Genomic DNA, 19,904 nt, shown 5'->3' with positions numbered 1-19,904 from the left:
GTGCCGTTAACACTGAAGGTTCTGAGCGCTTCGTGTGGTAGTCAAGATATAGATAACACCTGAAATGAAACATTCGATTATATATATGTGTACGTAAATGTGTATGGATGTGGTTTAAGTATTATCTTATCATTCTTTGCTTCTCCGATAAAAGCGTATTCTCGTACGCGTGAAAATGGTTTACATTCAACAGTCGATTGCGTGCTGCTTGCTAGACGGGTTGAAGTTGACTATAATAATCGGATAATATATGGTTAACGTGTATAAAGAAGCAAATGGTCTCTTCTCAGTTCATATAACAAGAAATCTATTATGAACATACGGTTTCTGAGTTGCTTTTAAACGATGTCGACTAAGAGAATAATTTCGTTATTGGTGATGATTGCAGTGCTTAACACGGCATTTGGCCAAAGTACAGAAGACGCCATGAAATCTACGTTGAACAGTAAATTCTTATATCTTGAACTGTCTTTGCGTTTTCAGTTGCTCGGCTTCTTGATCCGTCGAAATGCTTTTTTCAAACAAATTGCATCGATTGCCTGGATATAGATAAAGATTGCGCTTGGTGTACAGATGAAGTAAGTTTTTAATACATTAACTATACATTACAGTGAATCTGCCCAAAAACACTATTTTAATTAAAATTCAGTTTAATTATTTACACAAGGGGTGTGGTCATTAAAACACATACATTGAAGTAGGCTACTATATAGTATATATAGTATAGTCGCGTAAAGGTCTGTGCCTGCGCTGATTCAGCGGTTCACCCTTCAGTGTTACTGTTTTTTCGTCATCTACAGCGATTATTAACCTCAGGTTTTTTGGAGACTGTCATTTGAATTTTTATAATTTGTCCAATTAAATATAAAAAAATCTTAAATGGTTTACGATAATAGAAGAAACAAAAAATGTTCAAATACTTCTGAGTGCTCAAACGCTGACAAACAATCAAAACAAATGTAATATAACAAATACTTTCTAAATTCCTGCTGATGATTTCAGTAAATAAATAATTGCGTTTGGTACAGATTAAAATCATAAATAACAATATTTCCAGTTTTATGAAATGCGTAAATCTCGCTGTATGCCGAAACACGATCTGTTGATATCGAACTGTAATGCATCTAAAATTGAAACAAACGAAAATTACTACTTCGAAGAAATTACACATAACGCACCACATCGTGATTTTGACGCAGAGAAGCTGGAAGCCGTTCAAATAACTCCTCAAAAAATGCGAATACGCCTCGGAAAATGTATGTTATTTTTACTGCTTGACTCTGAAACAGAGCAATAACGAGAGAAAAAATTCTATTTACAGTGTCTTCGAGATCATTTTCTTTTAAGTACAAACCGGCAAACAACTATCCTCTCGATATGTACTATCTGATGGATCTAACTTGGTCCATGCGAGATGATAAGGCAACACTGGAAAAAATGGGTAGTGAACTAGCCCTGGCACTGGCAAACCTTACTGCCAACTACAGACTAGGATTTGGTAGTTTTGCTGACAAACCAGCAGTGCCTTTCATTCAGACCGAACCGCATCGTTTGGCCAATCCTTGCTACTCAGAAAGTGACCAGTGTGAACCAACTTACGGGTTTCGCCACCATTTGAGGATCACGAATGACATAGAGAGCTTCATCGCACAGGTTAAGCAAAGCAGTGTTACCGGAAACATCGACAATCTGGAAGGGGGACTCGATGCTCTAATGCAGGTACTGGTGTGTGAAAACCAAATCGGTTGGGGTAACAACACACGAAAAATTGTGGTCGTGGCTACCGATGGCTGGTTGCATATGGCAGGGGATGGATTGCTCGCCGGAATCATACGGGAGAACGACAAGCAGTGCCATTTATCGGCGGATGGGAATTTTGTGGATGTTCTAAAGTACGATTACCCTTCGCTAGAACAAATTTGGCGAGTCTTGTTGCGGTCAAAAACGGCTGTAATTTTTGCCGTAACCGAAGAGCAAGAAAGTTACTACAAGCGCCTACGCGAACTAATGCCAGAATTTACCAGCGTAGGTCGACTACAGAACGATTCTTCGAATATACTGCAGCTGGTGAAGGATGGTTATCGGGAATTTGTAAGGCGAGTAGAGTTTACGGATAATGCCCCCGATTACATTGACATACGATACACCACAGATTGTGGTGGAATGTATACGACACCGCAACCAATCAATCGCTGCGAGAACATTGAAATAGGCAAAGAGTATAGGTTCAATGTAGAAGTGCGATTGTTAGAGTACCCTAAGGACCTATCAGTATCTGTGAGTATTCCAATCTGACAACTATGACCGCACTCACTAATAATTTGATTTTTTGTTTTATCTTACGAAGGACATAACCGTCCTCATAGAGGAGAAGCTGATCAGCAATGAAGCCTTCGAACTTCAAATAAATTTGCGATCAACGTGTGACTGTGAAAAGAATAAAAATGCTCTAGAGTTAAGTGAATTGTGCAGCTTTCATGGAGACTACGTTTGTGGTTTGTGTCAATGTTATGCCGGATGGTAAGAATAAGATTTTTAAAGGGTGTCAAGGAATAAAGGACTCCATGTTTTCTTTTCAGGATCGGAAAGACGTGTGAGTGCAACTTACAGAATTCTTTAAACCGTAAAGAACTCTTTGAGCAGTGTGTGGCTCCTACTGACAAGGATGAGCTACAGAGTGGCCCTGTTTGTTCTGACCGTGGTGAATGTGTGTGCGGACAATGTATTTGCAATCCAGGCTATACAGGAGATCATTGCGAATGTACAAACTGTACGATGTAAGTACATCTGTTAATATTTATAAATTTAACAATACCTTCGAAACAGTTACTTCTACAATCCCATTACCACCTTCGAAACAAACAATACCTTCGAAACAGTTGAACAAATCATCAATCATAATTCACAATAGTTTGCTCGTAAACTTTGTGAATTATTCTTGCAACTCGTATTGAGCATCCCTATAATGACTGTTTACTTTCAGCATGAATGGCATGGTATGTGGGGGTGCGGATCACGGAGTCTGCGCTTGTGGCAAATGTAGTTGCTATGACTCTTGGCGTGGTGACAATTGTGAGTGTTCAACAGAAACCAGCACTTGCAAAGCACCGCTTAGTAGCGCTCTTTGTTCTAATCACGGGTTTTGTGACTGCGGTCGTTGTAACTGTAACGAAACATTTTTTGGCCAATATTGTGAAACTAAAGTCGGTGAGCAGTCAACGCTTTGCTCGCATTATGAAGAATGCGTTCGGTGTGCCGTGCAAACCAAAAATGATCTCTTTTGCGAGGACTTCGACATGCGGTGTCGTGAGAAAATTGGCCTATACAAGGTAGACTTCGTGAACACAGTGAATGGTAAGACATTAATTTATTTGCGAATTTATTTGTTCCACGCAAGACAGTTTTGTTATCGGATTTTTGTTATTTTTAGCTTCCCACAACTGTACGTTTCGATTTAGCCACGAAGAGAATGTTTGCGATTACAAATACTCGTATGAACTGATTGGAAATCGATTGACTTTGCTCAAAGTACAAGATATAATTTGCAAACAGGTTGATTTGGTTACTGCAGGTTTAACTATTGCAATTTCAATTTTCGTCGGTGGTCTGATGTTTCTGCTTTGTTACCAATTGAAGATTACATACGACGACCGAAGAATGTTTGCGAAATTTGAGGAGGAAAGGGAGCAGCATACGCAATACCGCGAACAAAGTCCTATCTACAAGTCTCCAATCAGTGAGTTTCAAGTTCCACCAGAAATGGAATCAACCGTCTTATAAAACACTAAGAGAAATAATTATATTATTATCTTCTTTCGTCAAGAGCAATTTACAAAAACTAGCAAAATTTTGTACATTTTTGCATTGTTATGAAATTATTGAACAATCCTAGAAGCGGCATCGACGAGAAAAAGAACTATTTTCACAATAACTGTGCATCATGCTGTCATCGTGTAAGGCTAACATCGTGTAAGGAATCACAATATTCATTAATCGTGCGTAGTGCATAAATCTTTAGACTCGTATTTGATAGAAAACTCCATTCATCTTTTGTTTATCCATTTATTACAAGTTTTAACTTATTCACTGGTCCTGTACTGGTACCGACGTACTGTTGAGTACATACACCCTTTTCATTCCTCGTCCAACCCCATCTTCCCTTTTCACCGCCACGGCCCTTTTTCAATTTCAACAAACTGTACAGTAATATTGTTGTTTATGCAGATATCGAGCCAAAGACCGGGATTGAAATCCATTTAAAAATACAATGAGAAATATGGGCATTGCTTATTTAAAATTTTCAAAGATTAAAATTGCTGGATGCAGCATTACACTTTCAAACACCAACCAGTATTAAAAGAATAATTTCACAAGCAACACCCAAACAAGCAGGCAATTTAAAGCACACGTTCACCTGTGTATTGTCGATGAACGAGCAGGGGAGTTGTTTTCGTCGTATTATTATTATCACTGGATAGCGGACTTTCCGTGCTGTTGAACTTATCACAATCCGGGCTGCTCAAGGGAGTTATGCTGTGTTGCGGAGCAGCATCTGGCACTAATCGTCTCAGGAATCCGGAGTTGCATCCCCAAGGAAACACCCTTTACAAATGAAGAGAATTTCAGTGTTGGTACATTAAATATGAAGCTCATTATAATCAGTTGTACATACCATTTGATAGCTAACATAAGCCGCAAGTAGCCTGGAATGATGACGTATTTATCATTCCTTTGTACGCCTTCAATTATTTTATCTGCTACTTCGTTGGAGTCGAGTGTTGGGACCCATCTGAAACAACAGATTTACTTTCTAATCATGCCGTTGCATCAAAACATGTTTGAATGTTCTCGTCGTTATCGACTTGTCGTCAGCAATTCTTCATAGATTCGTTATTTCACCGTTCGCAAAAGATGTTCGAGCCAAGTTATAGTTATGTTACTCAAGATTGAGATAGATTGTAACTACCTAATATCATAATTTTAAAATTTACGTGACCAGTCTTAAGGCAGATATGGACAACATAACTCTTATTTACTGTTAATGATATTGCTAATGATGCGTGAAAAGTATGTTGTCCATAAACCATTAAATTAGTAAGCTTTGAGAAACTGCATGGATTTACATTTTACAAATAACATTTTACAAACGTTAACAGATGCGATAAGCTAATCATCTCATCGTATTGCAAACTTAGTACTTTTATCGTACTTTTTCTGCACTTACTTACGCATACTTATGCATATATATCAAGTAAGCTTAATATCTTCATAATGTCAAAATCACCTTGAATTTACGTCGTCAAACATTCCGGTAGACTGTATGAAATATGGACAAATCACAGTTGTGAAAACACCTTGTGCGCCAAGGTGTTCAAGCTCCAATCGTAATGCTTCATCGAAACCGACCTAAGTAGAAATAGACAAAGGCATAGTATTTTTTCCACACTAATTCATTCTTCATTTTTTAAGTACAACATCATAGCAGCGTAAATCTTCAATTACTATACTTACCGCAGCAAATTTACTCGAACAATAATCTACCAACTTTGAAATCCCTACGTGACCGGCGAGAGACGCAATCGTTATGATATGTCCGTGGTCGTGTTTCAGCATTGCTGGTAAAAAGGCCTTGGTTGTCTAGTTATTGAAGGTTGCGGAAGTGGTATAAAAATATATTGTTTTATTAGTTTGAAATATTGTTCATCAACTAGGGCATTAAATAAATCATTACACTAACACTAGCCATGGTACAAAATGTATACCAATGAAACAGACATTTGACCATGATGAACATGATCTGGTAGCAATCGTCTCAGGAATCTGGAATTGGATCCCTAGGAAAACACCCTTTACAAAAAAAAACGGTGTTGGTTTGTTAAAGATGAAGCTCATTTAGATTAGTTGTACCATCAAGCAAGAATATACATACTATTATATAAGAAGCAAATATCGGCTATTACTGCCAAACGCCTCTATAATTCAAAAGAAAAAAAACATGCTATTATATAGGGATATAAAGCTGCTCCAAAGGGATATAGGGATATAAAAAGACTCCAAACTTTAACTCTGATAGCATTTTCACCATGCGGCAAATCCTTGGAAATCGATTGAGTTTCGTAAGAACTTTTACCACCCCTTCATCGATTTCAAGGACGCAAATAATAGCTAAAACTGTTTGAGACCAGGAATAGTTTCGGAATACGAGACGACGGTCAATAGACTGACGGCAGACTGATCTATATCTCCTTACCAGCCAAGCGGTAGAGCGGGCCATCAGGACTCTGAAGTGGAGACCGTAGAGATCATCTACTATAAGTCCAACCAGATCCTGGCCAATGCTGATGACATTATCGTTGGCTCAGTCTTACTTAGGGATTGAGCAACCTGCAGGCAATCAATACTACGAGGGTGATTCAAATATAAACGGTAATTTTTTTTATAAATTTATTAAGTAATATTATGAACAAGTAAAACCTTCATTTCTTTTCTATATAGTCTCCTTGAAGTTCTACACACTTCTGCCAACGATTTGGAAGCTTGAACATTCCTTGTTGATAAAAAGTTTGGGGGGGCGTCATCAACCAATTGCGCACGCGGTTCTTTTTCTTCATCTTTTCTCCGCCACTCCTTACTCGCCATTTTCGATTCTGGGGTGTAATGATGGACCCATGTTTCATCACAAGTGACTATGCGCCTCAAAAAGTCTTCTCCTTCTTGCCGGAATTGATGCAGAAGTCTCTCACTGATCTCCAACCTGACCTGCTTCTGATTTTCGGTTGATCTTGGGCGCCGATCATGGCTTTCGTTTTGTACACTTTCACGCCCACTCTTAAATTTTCTGGCCCAAGTGAATACTCGGTTTTGGGACAGTGTTGCGTCCCCAAACTGTGCCTTCAAACGAGTTAAAATCTCCGATGGTTTAACACCTTCGTAAGTTAAAAACTTAATAATAATCCGCTGTGCAACGGACACATGAACCTCTTGCTCACTCATGGCTGTACTGAGGACAAAACAGACCGGCGCGCCTCACCGAGCTGGCTTCCCCTTCCTAACACATTGAACTTAAATCCTCCACTCCATCACCCAGCTCAGAAGTGCTTGCTGAGTACACTGGCAAAATTACCGTTTATATTTGAATCGCCCTCGTAGTATGCAGATAAACGAAATCAAGATCAAACTCATGTTGTTACTATTCGTTGTTACTATATACAACAAAATCGTAAAGTATGCAGGGGGTTACGTACTCAAAGGAGACCGAAAACTCGAAGTCGTCTCGAGCTTCACGTATCAAGAATCGAAGGTTGGCTCTAAAAACGACACAACGGGGGAGATTCGCTCTAGGGTGGTCATTCAACAGGTCATTCTACATTCAGATGAAACTATTTCAATCCAATAAACTTACCCAAAAGTGTGCTATGACATTTACGTTAAACGAACGTTCGATTAAATGATCTGGAGTGTCCAAGAGAGCTCTCCCAGATACTACACCAGCGTTGTTAAACAGTAATGTCACCTAGAATTATATAATAAATACAACAAAAGCATAAACAACAACAAAGCATAAACAAGTAACTAAAATAAAATAAATGAGGAACAACTAAAGAATGATCATACGAAAAAACTTTAACCTAATTTGGTCTTAAGCTATTGTTGCAAAGTCGATTGCTTTATTTATCTATAATGGTCCAATTAAGCTATTAATATAGTATGTGTGTTCGAATTAACGCGAAATGACAAATGCGTCGAAAACTGTATATGCAAAAGGATGGGTATGGCACAATAGGCTAATGAAGGACTAGCAAAGAAACAGGGACCGAAGACAACATTTCAAAACAGAATAGGCAAAGTGAGCGAGCAAAACCTATTAAGATAGTTGCTTGCCCAGTTGTATTCCTCGTGTCGTCAAAGTGTCATACATACTGACCAAAGCAACTTCAGAATTGCCTGGAAACACATAAACTGTCTAGACATTCGAAGGTCGTATGGCGAATATTTAAGGAATGGTTTATTGCCACTAGAGTCATCATTCATCACGTATTTTTATCCTCTACATTCATTTTTCTAGATTAAAAGCATCTTCTAATTTTGTGCAACGAATTCTATCTTGTCTCGTGTGAGAGATCGGCATTGTGTATTCCAACTTAGCAGAACATAAGTTGTAAAGCGTCAATTTATAAGCACAGTTATAAGTACATAACCAGGGTGTTCAATAGGTTTTGCGGTTCAGCATCAGAGGGTGCTGCTACTAGTCTATTTTTTTAATATGAACGTATGTGAAGTTTCGTTTCAATCGGTCGCTTCATTCTTTGTTTACAATTCATTTATTATCGACGTTTCACAGTATTTTTTACAATGGGAAAATCAAGTATCGTGCAATGATTGATTTTTTTTATTTTAGAGAGGTTAAAAACGGTTTTAGAGGGGAAATTTATGGACGAATGTTAAAGGAATGTATAAGAACTCTTCGTCTTCAATTAGAAAATAAAAAGGAGGGTTTCTGGATTTAAACGTGGTCGTAGAAGCCTTGAGACGAGCTACGTCAAAGTCGTCCAAAAACAGATACAACTCCTGAAATCGTAGAAAAAATACGGGATATTGGAAAATCGTCGAATGACTGAAAGAGATTTAATAGAACCCCTTGACATCTCATTGGGCAGTGTAAGGCTATATTCTGACTGAAGTATTGGGGAAATCTGTGCCTAAAATGATGATGACTGATGATGAGGGTGCCACTGTATCGAAACTTGAAACTTATTGAACAACCTAGTCTAGCAAAGTTGGGAAAGCAAATAATCGAGTTTATAAGACAAAGAAGCGATTGTGGGAAGAAAAAAGAATACGTGAACCGTAAGAAAACAGAATACAAAACGGATCCACAATACGATTTTACAATGCGATTTTAGCATTTCATCGAAACAACTTCATATCTAAGACCTTAAATATATCCAACATATCTAGGTTGGAAATCTAATCAGTAACCAACCAGTCAGAGGTTCTTTTGCGATGGGCCCAGCATTTTGATGAATGACTCAACGACCAAAATACCAAGTTACCAGGGGCTCCGGATACAAATCTGCTTTTGTCCTCGAGCATCAAAGAGAACCGAAGGGCAGTTCGTCAAGTAATGAATAACAAAGCACTAACCAAAACTCGTAAAAACTGAGGGAGCACGAAATTCGTCGACTAATACGTAATAGAAACGTACGATACAGCAACTATGTATGATTTTCGAAGCCAGTATGAAGATCAATAATCATGATAATCAAATTGGTGTGCCATATTTAAAAAAGAATCTTCAACAATACATGAAAATCATCTTATCCGGCACGACAACCCCCGAGGGGTATTGGCCTGAAACACAATATTATTCTTTGTTGCCTACTGCAACCATGTGCCTGGCCATGTATTTTTACGGGCGCAGCTGTTGAATAAGGGTAAAACCAATTTTTTTGATAGTTTTCACATGCATTCCAAAACTCTAAAAAAACATGGCGACCAATTTATCATACTCACATCTCCAATATCCTCTTGCAATACTTTGGCATATTTGTAAACTTCATTCTTGTTGGATATGTCTACTTTGTAGCCTTTGCAAAGTCCTCCGAGGGATTGAATCAATTTTACCGATTCGTCCAGTGCTATTGTAAACGTGAAAAGAAGAAAAAATCATCAATATTTAAGTTAATGAAGTCTCTGATAACAGTTTATAAGCAGCCTGTAAAGAAATATGAATAAAAAGGAAAGGAACATCAAAAGAGTGAACAAACATCGCCGTTGGACTGAATATTGAAGAAACTGTGCACCTAAAATTAAATTTCCTTTAAAATTTCTCGCATTCTTGAGATTCATAATGCATTCGCATTATTTATCAAAGCATAAATAATACTTTTTATCTCTGTTTTTAACCATATTCATACGTAGGTGATATTGGAGGGCTACATGAGGCGTAACGTAATGTTTTTGACATTGCAGATTAATGCCAAACTGCTGCGGCTCTGTCAAAACGTTTACGGGTCGGCCGAGACGTGAACCCGAGCGTAAATACTTTTTGCATTCGCTTTGCTTACAAACAGAGGATAATTTAAGTTCTTATTTGTTGGTATAGCAACAAAATCGAAAAGAAACAGAAAAAAATATTCAGAAATCAATTTATTTCTCTTCTATTTCTATTTTCTCGGACCAAAAACACGAACATAATACCGTTGGACATTTCGTTTTTATATTTTTGCTGCCACACGTAAGCGTAAACGATTTGCCATTACAAATTAATTTTAGGCTAGTTTTTACGCCTCATGTAGCCCCCCAGATACAGTTAAGTATTACCATAACCAGGCACGAATTCTTATTTTTCGAGATCGTAATGGAAATCAAATTATGAATTCAAAAAATGAAGAAGATATTTTAAAAAAACAATTTTTTACATGTTATATATTTAGAACTAAGTACTTATACACTTCTTATGCAGTTCTTCAAATGGTGATGAGTAAAACTACGAATGTTGGAAAAGTTTGTTGGCTTTGTTTGTTTGTTTTTATGTTAGGGCACATTTCTCATGACATCCTCTCAAAAAGATTGTAACATATATCAAAACCATAGCTTAGCTATTGGCAAGAAAGCTATCGACATCAAATTACATAATATTGAATCAAATCATTAAAATAATGAAAACTAATGTTATACGAATAACATTACGGATAAAAAAAAGAATTTTAATTAAAACCAAAACTTGCTTGTTAATGCAATTGCACGTCAATTGCATACCGCATCCGAATTTGGAAGCAGCTGTTTAAATTGTGAATTGTTATTGTTTGTTCAGGAAATTCATGATTTGTTCAGGAATTCAAGGAGCGAGAGGTTCTTCTGTAATTTCGCTGCAATTTGAATCTTATTTCCCATGAACCTAAGTTAGTAAAACATTTTGACTTGCATCGGGTTTTTACAGACAGGTACATACAATGAAGTTATAGAAAACATCGGAAAGATCACTTTTACAAAGTTTACAAGAAACACAGATGCTATATGCTACAGATGTGAGAACATAAAAATTTACTTTCACGATGAAAACAAAATCCATGGCCTTGAATTAATGGTACATTGTCTTGCTTTCCAGGTCCATGGCCTTCATTACTTTTGCTTGTTTTTGCTCAATTCGCGTTTCTCTTTTCCTTTCTCATTCTGACTGTCACCTCTTGAAAGTAGATTTTGTAACATGTTTCGCGCTAAAAAACCAGTTTTGCAGGAGAAATAGTTTTGCACCATCGTTCTTTCATTTGTATCAACTGAAGATGAATAATATCAGACATGTTTTACTTGTCCAATCATTTCCATATATAAGGTATATCTATATTATAAAAATGACGCTCCGTTTTGTGTGCGGTTTATAGACTCCGAAACTACTGGACCGATTGACTCGAAATTTGCTACACAGGGGTTTTAGGGGCCAAGGATGAGCAACGTCATGGTTAGAAACCCCTCCGCCCCCTCCTTCTTACCCTTCCCATACAAACGGACCGTTAAAACATCGATTACTCCACAAGTTATGAATCGAATCGAGTCAAATCTTGCACAATTGTTTATAGTCACTTGAGAAATTATGTGACCAAATTTGGTCCTTCTAGGACGAAGGGAAGGGGGTGGGGTGGACTCTAATCCTTAAAATACGTCCTAGGGCAATATGGGTATCGTTTGTTAGGTTTCTGTGGTCTCTAAATCGATTGGAGAGAAAGAGAGAGGGAGAGAAGGTGTGAAAGAGAGAGTGTAAGAGAGAGGGGGTGTGAGAGAGCGAGTGAGCGAGAGAGGGAGAAAGAGAGAGAGAGGGTGTGAGAGAGAGAGAAAGAGAGAGAGAAAGAGAGAGAGAAAGAAAGAGAGAGAGAAAGAGAGAGAAAGAGAGAAAGAAAGAGAGAGAGAAAGAAAGAGGGAGAGAAAGAGAGAGAGAAAGAAATAGAGAGCGAGAAATAGAAAGAAAAAGAGAGAAAGAGAAAGAAAGGGAGAGAAAGAGAACAAGAGAGAGAGAGAGAGCGAGAAAGAAAGAGAGAGATAGCAATTTAGCGCATTTTTTCTTTCCCCTTTCCCCACTGTGATTCACTTGGCCGTACACTTAGAGAATGGCCAAAGAGTATATTTCACAGAACAGAATGCGACCAGTTTTTGTCATCCATGTCAGAGTGATTATTTCGCCCGAACACGGCTATACTCAGAAATGCGAAAGTATTACACTTGCCCCAAAACCCAAAAAGCAATTTCAAAGACGGAAACAAGGAGACAGGACGAAGTCTGTCGGGGCAGCTAGTATTGAATAAAAACGATACTTGATGCCATGTACAATCAGAGAATGTCTTTTTTGTGTTGACGAATCGGGTTATTTTTATTCAATTTAATATCGTACACTGTATGGTCGCGCATTAAAATATTACCGGAGTAAAATTACATGAGATATGGATATGTTTCGGAATAACGGCCAAGCTACCTAACACGACATTTTTGGCCAAGGGAACGGCATCTTATTCAAACATCAATATTCATTGGGTCGGATCGGGGGAGGGAGGAAGTGTAACGAACTAATCGAACCGGTGACCATCGAAAGATTCTTTACATAACAGTTCAGTACAAGCGATTCCCTTGCAACAATTCAATCAAAGTTCTACAATGTTTCAGAGGCCCATTTTAATGAGTGATGGTCGTAGCTGGTAACGCACTTTGGTTAAGTCGGTTGTTAACTCGCGCACCTAATCTCTATATTGTCTAAGAGCATCTTTGTACCTGAGTATCGTCAGATTCAGCCAAGCAAAACTGAGATCTGATGTATATTTGCACTAAATAGAAGCAAACCCTTCGATCGCAAATGTCGCGGATTCAACCTTTCCCTAGCAGGATTCAAAACTTGGGTGATTAATTTTATTTATAGAAAAACATATGAATTATATTTTATCAATAGTCCGTTTAAGCTCAACACGACAGCGTTTAAGACGAACACGAAAAAGTTTAAATTCTTGAGCGATTGCGGTACTGTTCTCCGAATTATATGCATTCTTGATACAAGAACGAGCGACCCACGGTTGACGGTAGGGTCAATACAACATGAGAAAAACCAAGGTTTGTTATTAAAGTCTATGAAATCTAATTTGACAGCAGCTGTTTTACAAAAAAATATTAAATATTCAAAAAGTAGTAAAATTCAAAAGTAACAAAACAAATTTTGGTTCTATTCCAAACTCATCTGTTCAATATTCAAAGCAATATATCAAATGGGTTTTGGAGGTAATGCTTACCTTCCTGGTTGATGTCCCACAGTATTACTTTTGCACCAAGCTTTATGAGTCGTAGAGCGAGTAAACGACCCAGTCCACCGCCTCCCCCCGTCACTAGTGCTATCTCGCCGCTCAAATCCTTTTTCTGTACTGTAACAATTTGATAGTAGATAGCCTGAAAACAGATAATCATTAGCAGAGAAAACAAACGTCATGATTCTACGTCTCGAGGAAAGATCATGGAAAATTGTCAAAATTAAAACCAATCGGAATTCGTATTCGATTGTTTCCCACCCATATAAAAAATGGTGCATACACGCGTATGTTTCCCTTTTATTCGCACGTTTGTATCATCGTCACGTTAACGCGGTTCGGTATTGAGTGATTAAGTGAGTAAATAATTAAGAATGGATGTAAAATATCTTTTTCACAGTGCAATGCATGAAGTAACAATCAGCTAATAAATAACAACCAACTAGATTTAGTCGACTTTCAGACTGCAATGAACGCAGAGATTGCTTTGAAAAAGCATTTAATATTTCTGCTTTCGCTGAATTTCTGGTCGTTCGATGTAATATAATAAAGCAATAATGTTTTCGATAGTAATGGGCATCAAGCATAATAATTTACGTTCGTTTCGCACATCATAAATCCATCGTTCTGCATTATCAGTCAAACCCTTATTAACATGAATTCAATAGTTCTATTTATCTCTATTTATTGTTTTAATTTTGAATAGCAAAAAGTTTATGTCCATTTATAAGCAATCATACTTTGTTGTTATCGCGAATTTCGCATTCATACACATTTGGTCCAGAAGACCATGATGATATAGTTAAAAGATGTGGTACTAGGTCCCGATTCAGAAACTACTGAAACTGGACAGAGAACATGAACCATGTATATGTTTACACATGCACCAACCGGAGTGTGCAGCTCAACCTAAATTGCCCGTAGTTATCTTAGTTTTCATTATCGCATTATTGACGGAGCACAGCCCAGTTCCTTCTTTGGATTAAAAAAAAATAATGGAGCACGCCACATGGGTAACCTTGAGGGGATAATGAGTTTTGCTGGTGAAGATTATAAAGGTGAGATCTACACAGAACCATTCTACGCATCGATTTCCTAAGACTGCAAATCATTAGACGCGAGTGATAAAATATTTTTTCTAACGCAGTAGTGGGTATTAAAAGACCTGCAACTCAATTATTCTCACCTGTAATATATACCCCAACGACGTCAGCAGAAAAACTACTACATCCACAACCGTTGCTCGGATCGATGATGTTTTACGCGACGGATTCGGATCCGTGCGATCGAATGAAAACGGTTTTCCTTTCGTTGACATTTTGTGAGTATGATCGTGACTTGAATTTTTGAACGATTTCCGCTGTCAGTATTTGTACGTTAGCCAGAGAGCTAGAGATGGGGCTTACTATCTTACATATGCCACTTATTCCCGTGCACCACTTCCTTGAACAGTTCTCTCTTTGAACCAGCCAACCTCTACGGAAAGCTGGGAGATACGAGAAGCACTAGCTCTGCCGGGAGGTAATATACGGAAGAAAGTAAAAAACTAGTTTCCTCCACCTTACTGCACTGCATTCACTCTGCATTCACTTCCTATACCTTTCTCCTAGACGCACTGGTTCAATCGCGCATTCAAACACATATGTTGAGCTTGTACTGAATGAATTGAATGAAAAATTCAAGCAAAGCGATGTAACAGATCTGAACTGTCGGTTTCTATGTATAGTATTACGCCATCACGCTAATAGCTTTTGCACCATTACACGCTACACCAGCACTACCGTAGGTTAACGGCTCAAAACCACTAGACACTACATCACATTGTAACCACAAATGCTATTTGGTGACCGTTCGTTTTTTATTTTTTAGTTACGACATATTTTTCACTATACGTGGTTCCGAAATAATCAGGCGTAGGGAGCGTTCGTGTTTTGCTAGATGTGTCCACACATCGCACACAATTCCATGCAATGTTTGTTTGCAAACAGTTTCAGTTAATTACTTCACACCAGGAAACAATGGCACTACTGTCCGCATAGAGGCTTGATTCAACTACTACTCAATCACATTTGTTCGGAATATTCGCTCCAGAACAGACGCTGACACGAGATCTAACTATTGCAGAGGTACAACGAGACGAAAAACTTGGCACACAAACGACGAACCCTCACGCGACGATGTGTATTACGGACAACGTACGGAATGAACGGTTCCTCCGTACTTGGGGCTACGGAGAGGCCCAGCCAAATGCGTTACGAACACGAACAACAGGCAAGCACAACCTCTCCGCAACACAACTGGAGAGCAAATGAAACGCTAGCTGGTAATTGTGATTTGTAATAACTTACCCCTACATTGGAGGCTACATGTAATTGAAGCACATGGAGCCGCAACCTTTCGCTCTGCTTACACGCCGTACTGTACCAATAAACCGCGCCAGCTGCCAAACGTTCGTTGGTGGAACACCGTTTCAACCTTTGCAATTTGGTTCGATCTTTCATCACAATATTTCGATAGTTCTTTGTTTTGCATACATAATTTGTTGTCTTTCTTTGTCTTCGAAACTACAAAAACCTTGTTTGTGACTCTATTCTTCTGCTTCTATCAAGTTATTTGCTACCAACCTTTGCAGTTCTCTCCCTCGAATTCTTAGCCCTATAAAGTGCTGAGCCTCCGCTTGTCTTGCCCGTTTTTAGCTAAATCTGTGGTCGACCTCATCAGTCGATTGCATGAACAGCGTACTTGCAGAATGTTCGGTCCACTCCAGACCAGCCAATTCTCCATCTTACGTTTCACCTGTCCTTCGCTGTAGCAACGTACGTTACCGTACGTTTATGTATTTGATGGCCTTCTTGTGCAACTTTATCTTCAGCGACCAAACGAGACGATGCGGTCACTCGTGCAACTGTTTTTAGATCAGCCTGACTTTAAAAAGTAAGTACAGGCGCTGTATTAAGAAATATGAAGAAGTGATCTCAGACTATCAATATTTAAGGTACAACTAAACTCACCCTTTAAGGTTTTTTTCCTTTTGAATGCACATTGCTTTGACATACCGAACAAACATTATAGTTATGTTCTATTCAAGTAATTATTTATTTTTTAAAGAAACCGTACTCTCCCGGTTAAAACGCATTATGTCTATATACGTTTGCATGAGATGAGCATGATCTTGGACACTTTAAATCCCCAAATTCCCCAAATTGTACGCCTGTATTAAACACTACACAGAGGGGCTACTAAATAATATTTGTTGAGTTCTGTTTTTAACAGTTTAACTGTTGTACGAAAACAAGGCAGTCTAAATTACATCACATGTTTTGTCTCTATCGCTCGCTGCTATAGTCACTTGTGTAGTTTGAAGTATAAATTATATCGATTTCATTCAATTACGTCTAAGTGCCGATCAAGCACGTCATTTATGAAGCAAGAACACTACTCATGTTTTTCCAAACCAAGAACTGACACAATTGGAAGCTTTTCATTTGTAGTCCTTGTAAAACGTTGTACCGTATAATGTGTTGGATACGGTGTGAGAAATAAATCGCAAATGTCTACAATCTGAATATTCGTTATTTTCCCCCTAAAAACATGGAGAAAATCACCGGCTTTATTATTCAGTAGATCACTACACCAAGGGCAACACAGCACACGACTAATTGCCACGACCAAGTTGGTAAACTGTCATTTTTTAAGTATCTAACTGAATATTACAACAGAACGAACGCGACACCAAATTAACTTTGTGCTTGGCAAGTTGCTTTTCCTGCATCTGGTACCGGCCTAACTAATGCGTCCGAAAAGTATGATGAATATCAAAATACAAACACGCTGGCCGTGTGACATATCGATCCGAACTGCGCAAGACCAGTAATGGACAGCGAGTCGGCGTACCAACACAGAAGTTGGTTTCATCCACTCGACTGTTGACCTTTCTCATTTGTACTCTGTGGCCATGGCACGAGCCTTCGAGGTAATAGCTACTATAATATACTTTCAATGGGCCAATACTCTTTACATGACCTTACCTGCACATTTCACTGAGCCGATGCTTGGGTACAAAATTCTTATGACATTGATTTGCCGTGTTACACGACATTGAAAGCACACATGGCTGAACACGTTCGTACTCACAAATGCACAGAAGAGTGGCTGGCAGATAGAGTAAAATAAATAAGAAGCGCATCCTCCCAGCTCAGCCGCTATCCGCAGAAGCTCGATAGTTCCTTTACATTACGGCAAGTGCGCGCAATGATCAGCGATGATCGCGATGACTTAACCTTCAAAACTGCCTTGGGTTGAGTGCCGAAACACTGTTCCGCACTTCGCAGGTAAATCCTGTATTAGACACTACAAAAAGTAACGCATACATACGTGTTTGTTGAACAAACGAAAACAGCCCATCACAGGCCATGAAGCAATGCAAAGAGGCATTAGAGAAAGGAGGTCAATTTCATTATGACAACGTTCCCAAGTCAAGTCCCAGGTATGCATGGTGTGTTGCTCCGTTTGCAGTAGGCTCTGTGCGTGCTGGGTGCTTATGTGTTTAGTAGAAGGGGTTACAAGAAGCAACGTGAAGATACATCCAAATCGTTCGCCCGATCATTACGAATCATAATTGCAGTTACCAAACGTGGTTACCGCACACACCGCAATCGGAGGATCGCGCATTTCAGTCGAATGCAAATGAGAAACTTTGTTAATAGTGGAAGTTTATCACATTTGTAGACTACTCATCGATCATTGAATGTTTGCACTTTTGTATGATGTAAACATAGTTCCTCGCACCACGTCGTCAAAATATCTTACGAATTTTACAGATATTTTTCATAAAACTCCCATCTTCTTCTTATTTGGCACCTCTGCCGCGATAAGTGCCGCTTATCCGGCAATCACAACCGCCGAGCGGTCTTGGCCAGCTGTGTTTCCGACTACTCTGTCAACGGGTTTTTAATGTCCTTACTTGATTTCAACTAAAGAAGACTTTAGGCTATAAATGATTGGAAAAGTAATTTTATGATCGTGGAATTTGTTTTATTAGATAGATTGTAACACAAGGTAAAGAATTGTGAATAAATAGTATTAAATAATATTACACTTTAGCAGCCGGCTTTCATCAGTCCAACTTCCTAACCTCATTCTGTGATTCGCTCAGTTGTGGAAATTCCTCGAAGACGTTGAATTTACTTTTCGTTTTGAATGTTAGCACCGTAATCGTCCGTCCAGAGGGTAGCGTGACAATCAACGATTGATGCCCGTGTCCATCAATCATATCGCTTTTGGCATAATATGTGTCTCTGAAAAAAAAAATAGTATACTTAATGCAGCCTCGGATAAAAGTTAGCCTTTGAGTTACCCCTTTTGAAAAGATATGTTATCCGTTGCAAATTGGGCCATATTTTCAATGGCTCGATTTGCACTGTCCAGGTAAGCGCCAAAGATTTCGGAGAACCATTGCTCAACGCGGGGCCACACCATACGACCAATAGGTGTAAAAATCACCTGCAGTATCGGAACTACGGTGTCGTATCGTAGTAATGGTTTTAGATCATCACTATCGTCAAGCACCTTGCTTGACACAACGCCGGATTCTGGAATGTCCGCCAAACCATCGGTTCTGTTAAAGAAGTTCCAAAGCGGCAATCCGGTGCAAATCGGCACAAATATCAGTATTATCACACAGGCAGTAATAGCGGTTGAATGCTGTGCCTATCAATCAAACGATTTTAATAAAAGTTGATGAAACGGTTGCAGGGAAATGCCCAAATAATTTATCGTACCATGGTTTTAGTCAGAAAAGTCTTGAAACAGTAGACCAAGAACCGTGTGCTCACATTCACTTCAGAACTATTACTGATGGCTGAGGAATTTTCTTCAATGGGTTAATGAGCCTTGTATTCCGACAATTTGCTTACCCGGTTTACGTAAATGGAACATTGGTGTAGCATTTCTATTTCTATGTATATGCTGAGAGGTGGCGAAGGAATGCAATACAATTGGGGTAGTGAAAATGAAAGCTTTGATTGAAACTTGTATTATATACAACGTTCTATAGCTATGCTAAGGCTGAAGTGAGTCAAGAAATTTGTTTCTAAAATGTTCTGCTTGAATGGGACAGGCGGATATATTGGGTTTTCGGAAGAATCTACGGACTTTTTCGAATGTTTCTGTTCTCTTTGCATGTGTGTTGATTGAATTTAGTTATTTTACATTGTTTATTAGATGATGATGATTTATCGTTGTTCGAAATCATTTTTGAAAATCACACAAACTTTTGTCACGATGTAACTAAGTTAGAACAATCATTTGGTGATCAGTAAACATAAACAAATACAATAAATATATTCTGAGTATATAATGTTTACCGTCAAACTGTCAATTCAAATCCTTGATTCGATTTCGGTTTCTCCGTCGAAATCGAATTTCGAAAACGAGAGAGAAAAGAGAGGAAGGCAAAAAACAGAGACCGGGAACGCAAAAAAGAAAAATTTATTTTGGGAGAAAATCCAAAAAAATAGGTCAAAAATACTGATTTTCAGAAAATTTGAATTTAGGACAAACTAACAACTAACAGACCCGTATAAATTCCTTAGTATAAAAATAAATAAATAAATACGTAATAAA

The 19,904-nt window shown here is 38.4% G+C and overlaps 3 protein-coding genes across 5 annotated transcripts; 1 reads left to right on the top strand and 2 right to left on the bottom strand.

Annotated features, from left to right (window-relative positions):
- Window positions 1–345: 345 nt before the first annotated feature.
- LOC131212663 (integrin beta-nu) lies at window positions 346–4,847 on the top strand. Its single transcript, XM_058206607.1, has 8 exons — window positions 346–412; window positions 484–578; window positions 1,058–1,256; window positions 1,322–2,277; window positions 2,348–2,520; window positions 2,580–2,777; window positions 2,984–3,354; window positions 3,431–4,847. The coding sequence occupies exons 1-8, from the start codon at window positions 346–348 to the stop codon at window positions 3,778–3,780; spliced, it is 2,409 nt and encodes an 802-aa protein (XP_058062590.1). The 3' UTR covers window positions 3,781–4,847.
- On the bottom strand, window positions 3,441–17,018 carry LOC131212664 (short-chain dehydrogenase/reductase family 16C member 6). 3 transcript variants are annotated; one of them, XM_058206610.1, is made up of 9 exons: window positions 16,886–17,018; window positions 14,467–14,791; window positions 13,269–13,422; window positions 9,514–9,638; window positions 7,403–7,513; window positions 5,512–5,637; window positions 5,285–5,406; window positions 4,673–4,789; window positions 3,441–4,602 (listed from the first exon to the last, which is right to left on the bottom strand). In XM_058206610.1, exons 2-9 carry the CDS (start codon window positions 14,596–14,598, stop codon window positions 4,398–4,400), a joined length of 1,092 nt encoding a protein of 363 aa, XP_058062593.1. In that variant the 5' UTR covers window positions 14,599–14,791; window positions 16,886–17,018; the 3' UTR covers window positions 3,441–4,397. The 3 variants fall into 3 exon arrangements, with proteins under 3 accessions (XP_058062593.1, XP_058062591.1, XP_058062592.1); XM_058206608.1 differs by having other exon boundaries at window positions 14,467–15,116; window positions 16,886–17,003; XM_058206609.1 differs by lacking the exon at window positions 16,886–17,018 and adding an exon at window positions 14,880–15,544.
- Window positions 17,019–18,396: 1,378 nt separating this feature from the next.
- LOC131207647 (uncharacterized) lies at window positions 18,397–19,228 on the bottom strand. The gene is made up of 3 exons (XM_058200270.1): window positions 19,196–19,228; window positions 18,637–18,989; window positions 18,397–18,577 (listed from the first exon to the last, which is right to left on the bottom strand). The coding sequence occupies exons 1-3, from the start codon at window positions 19,226–19,228 to the stop codon at window positions 18,397–18,399; spliced, it is 567 nt and encodes a 188-aa protein (XP_058056253.1).
- Window positions 19,229–19,904: the final 676 nt, after the last annotated feature.

This window comes from Anopheles bellator, chromosome 2, assembly GCF_943735745.2.
Source record: "Anopheles bellator chromosome 2, idAnoBellAS_SP24_06.2, whole genome shotgun sequence".
Lineage (NCBI taxonomy): Eukaryota > Metazoa > Arthropoda > Insecta > Diptera > Culicidae > Anopheles > Anopheles bellator.
This window is presented reverse-complemented; position numbering and strand designations above follow the sequence as displayed.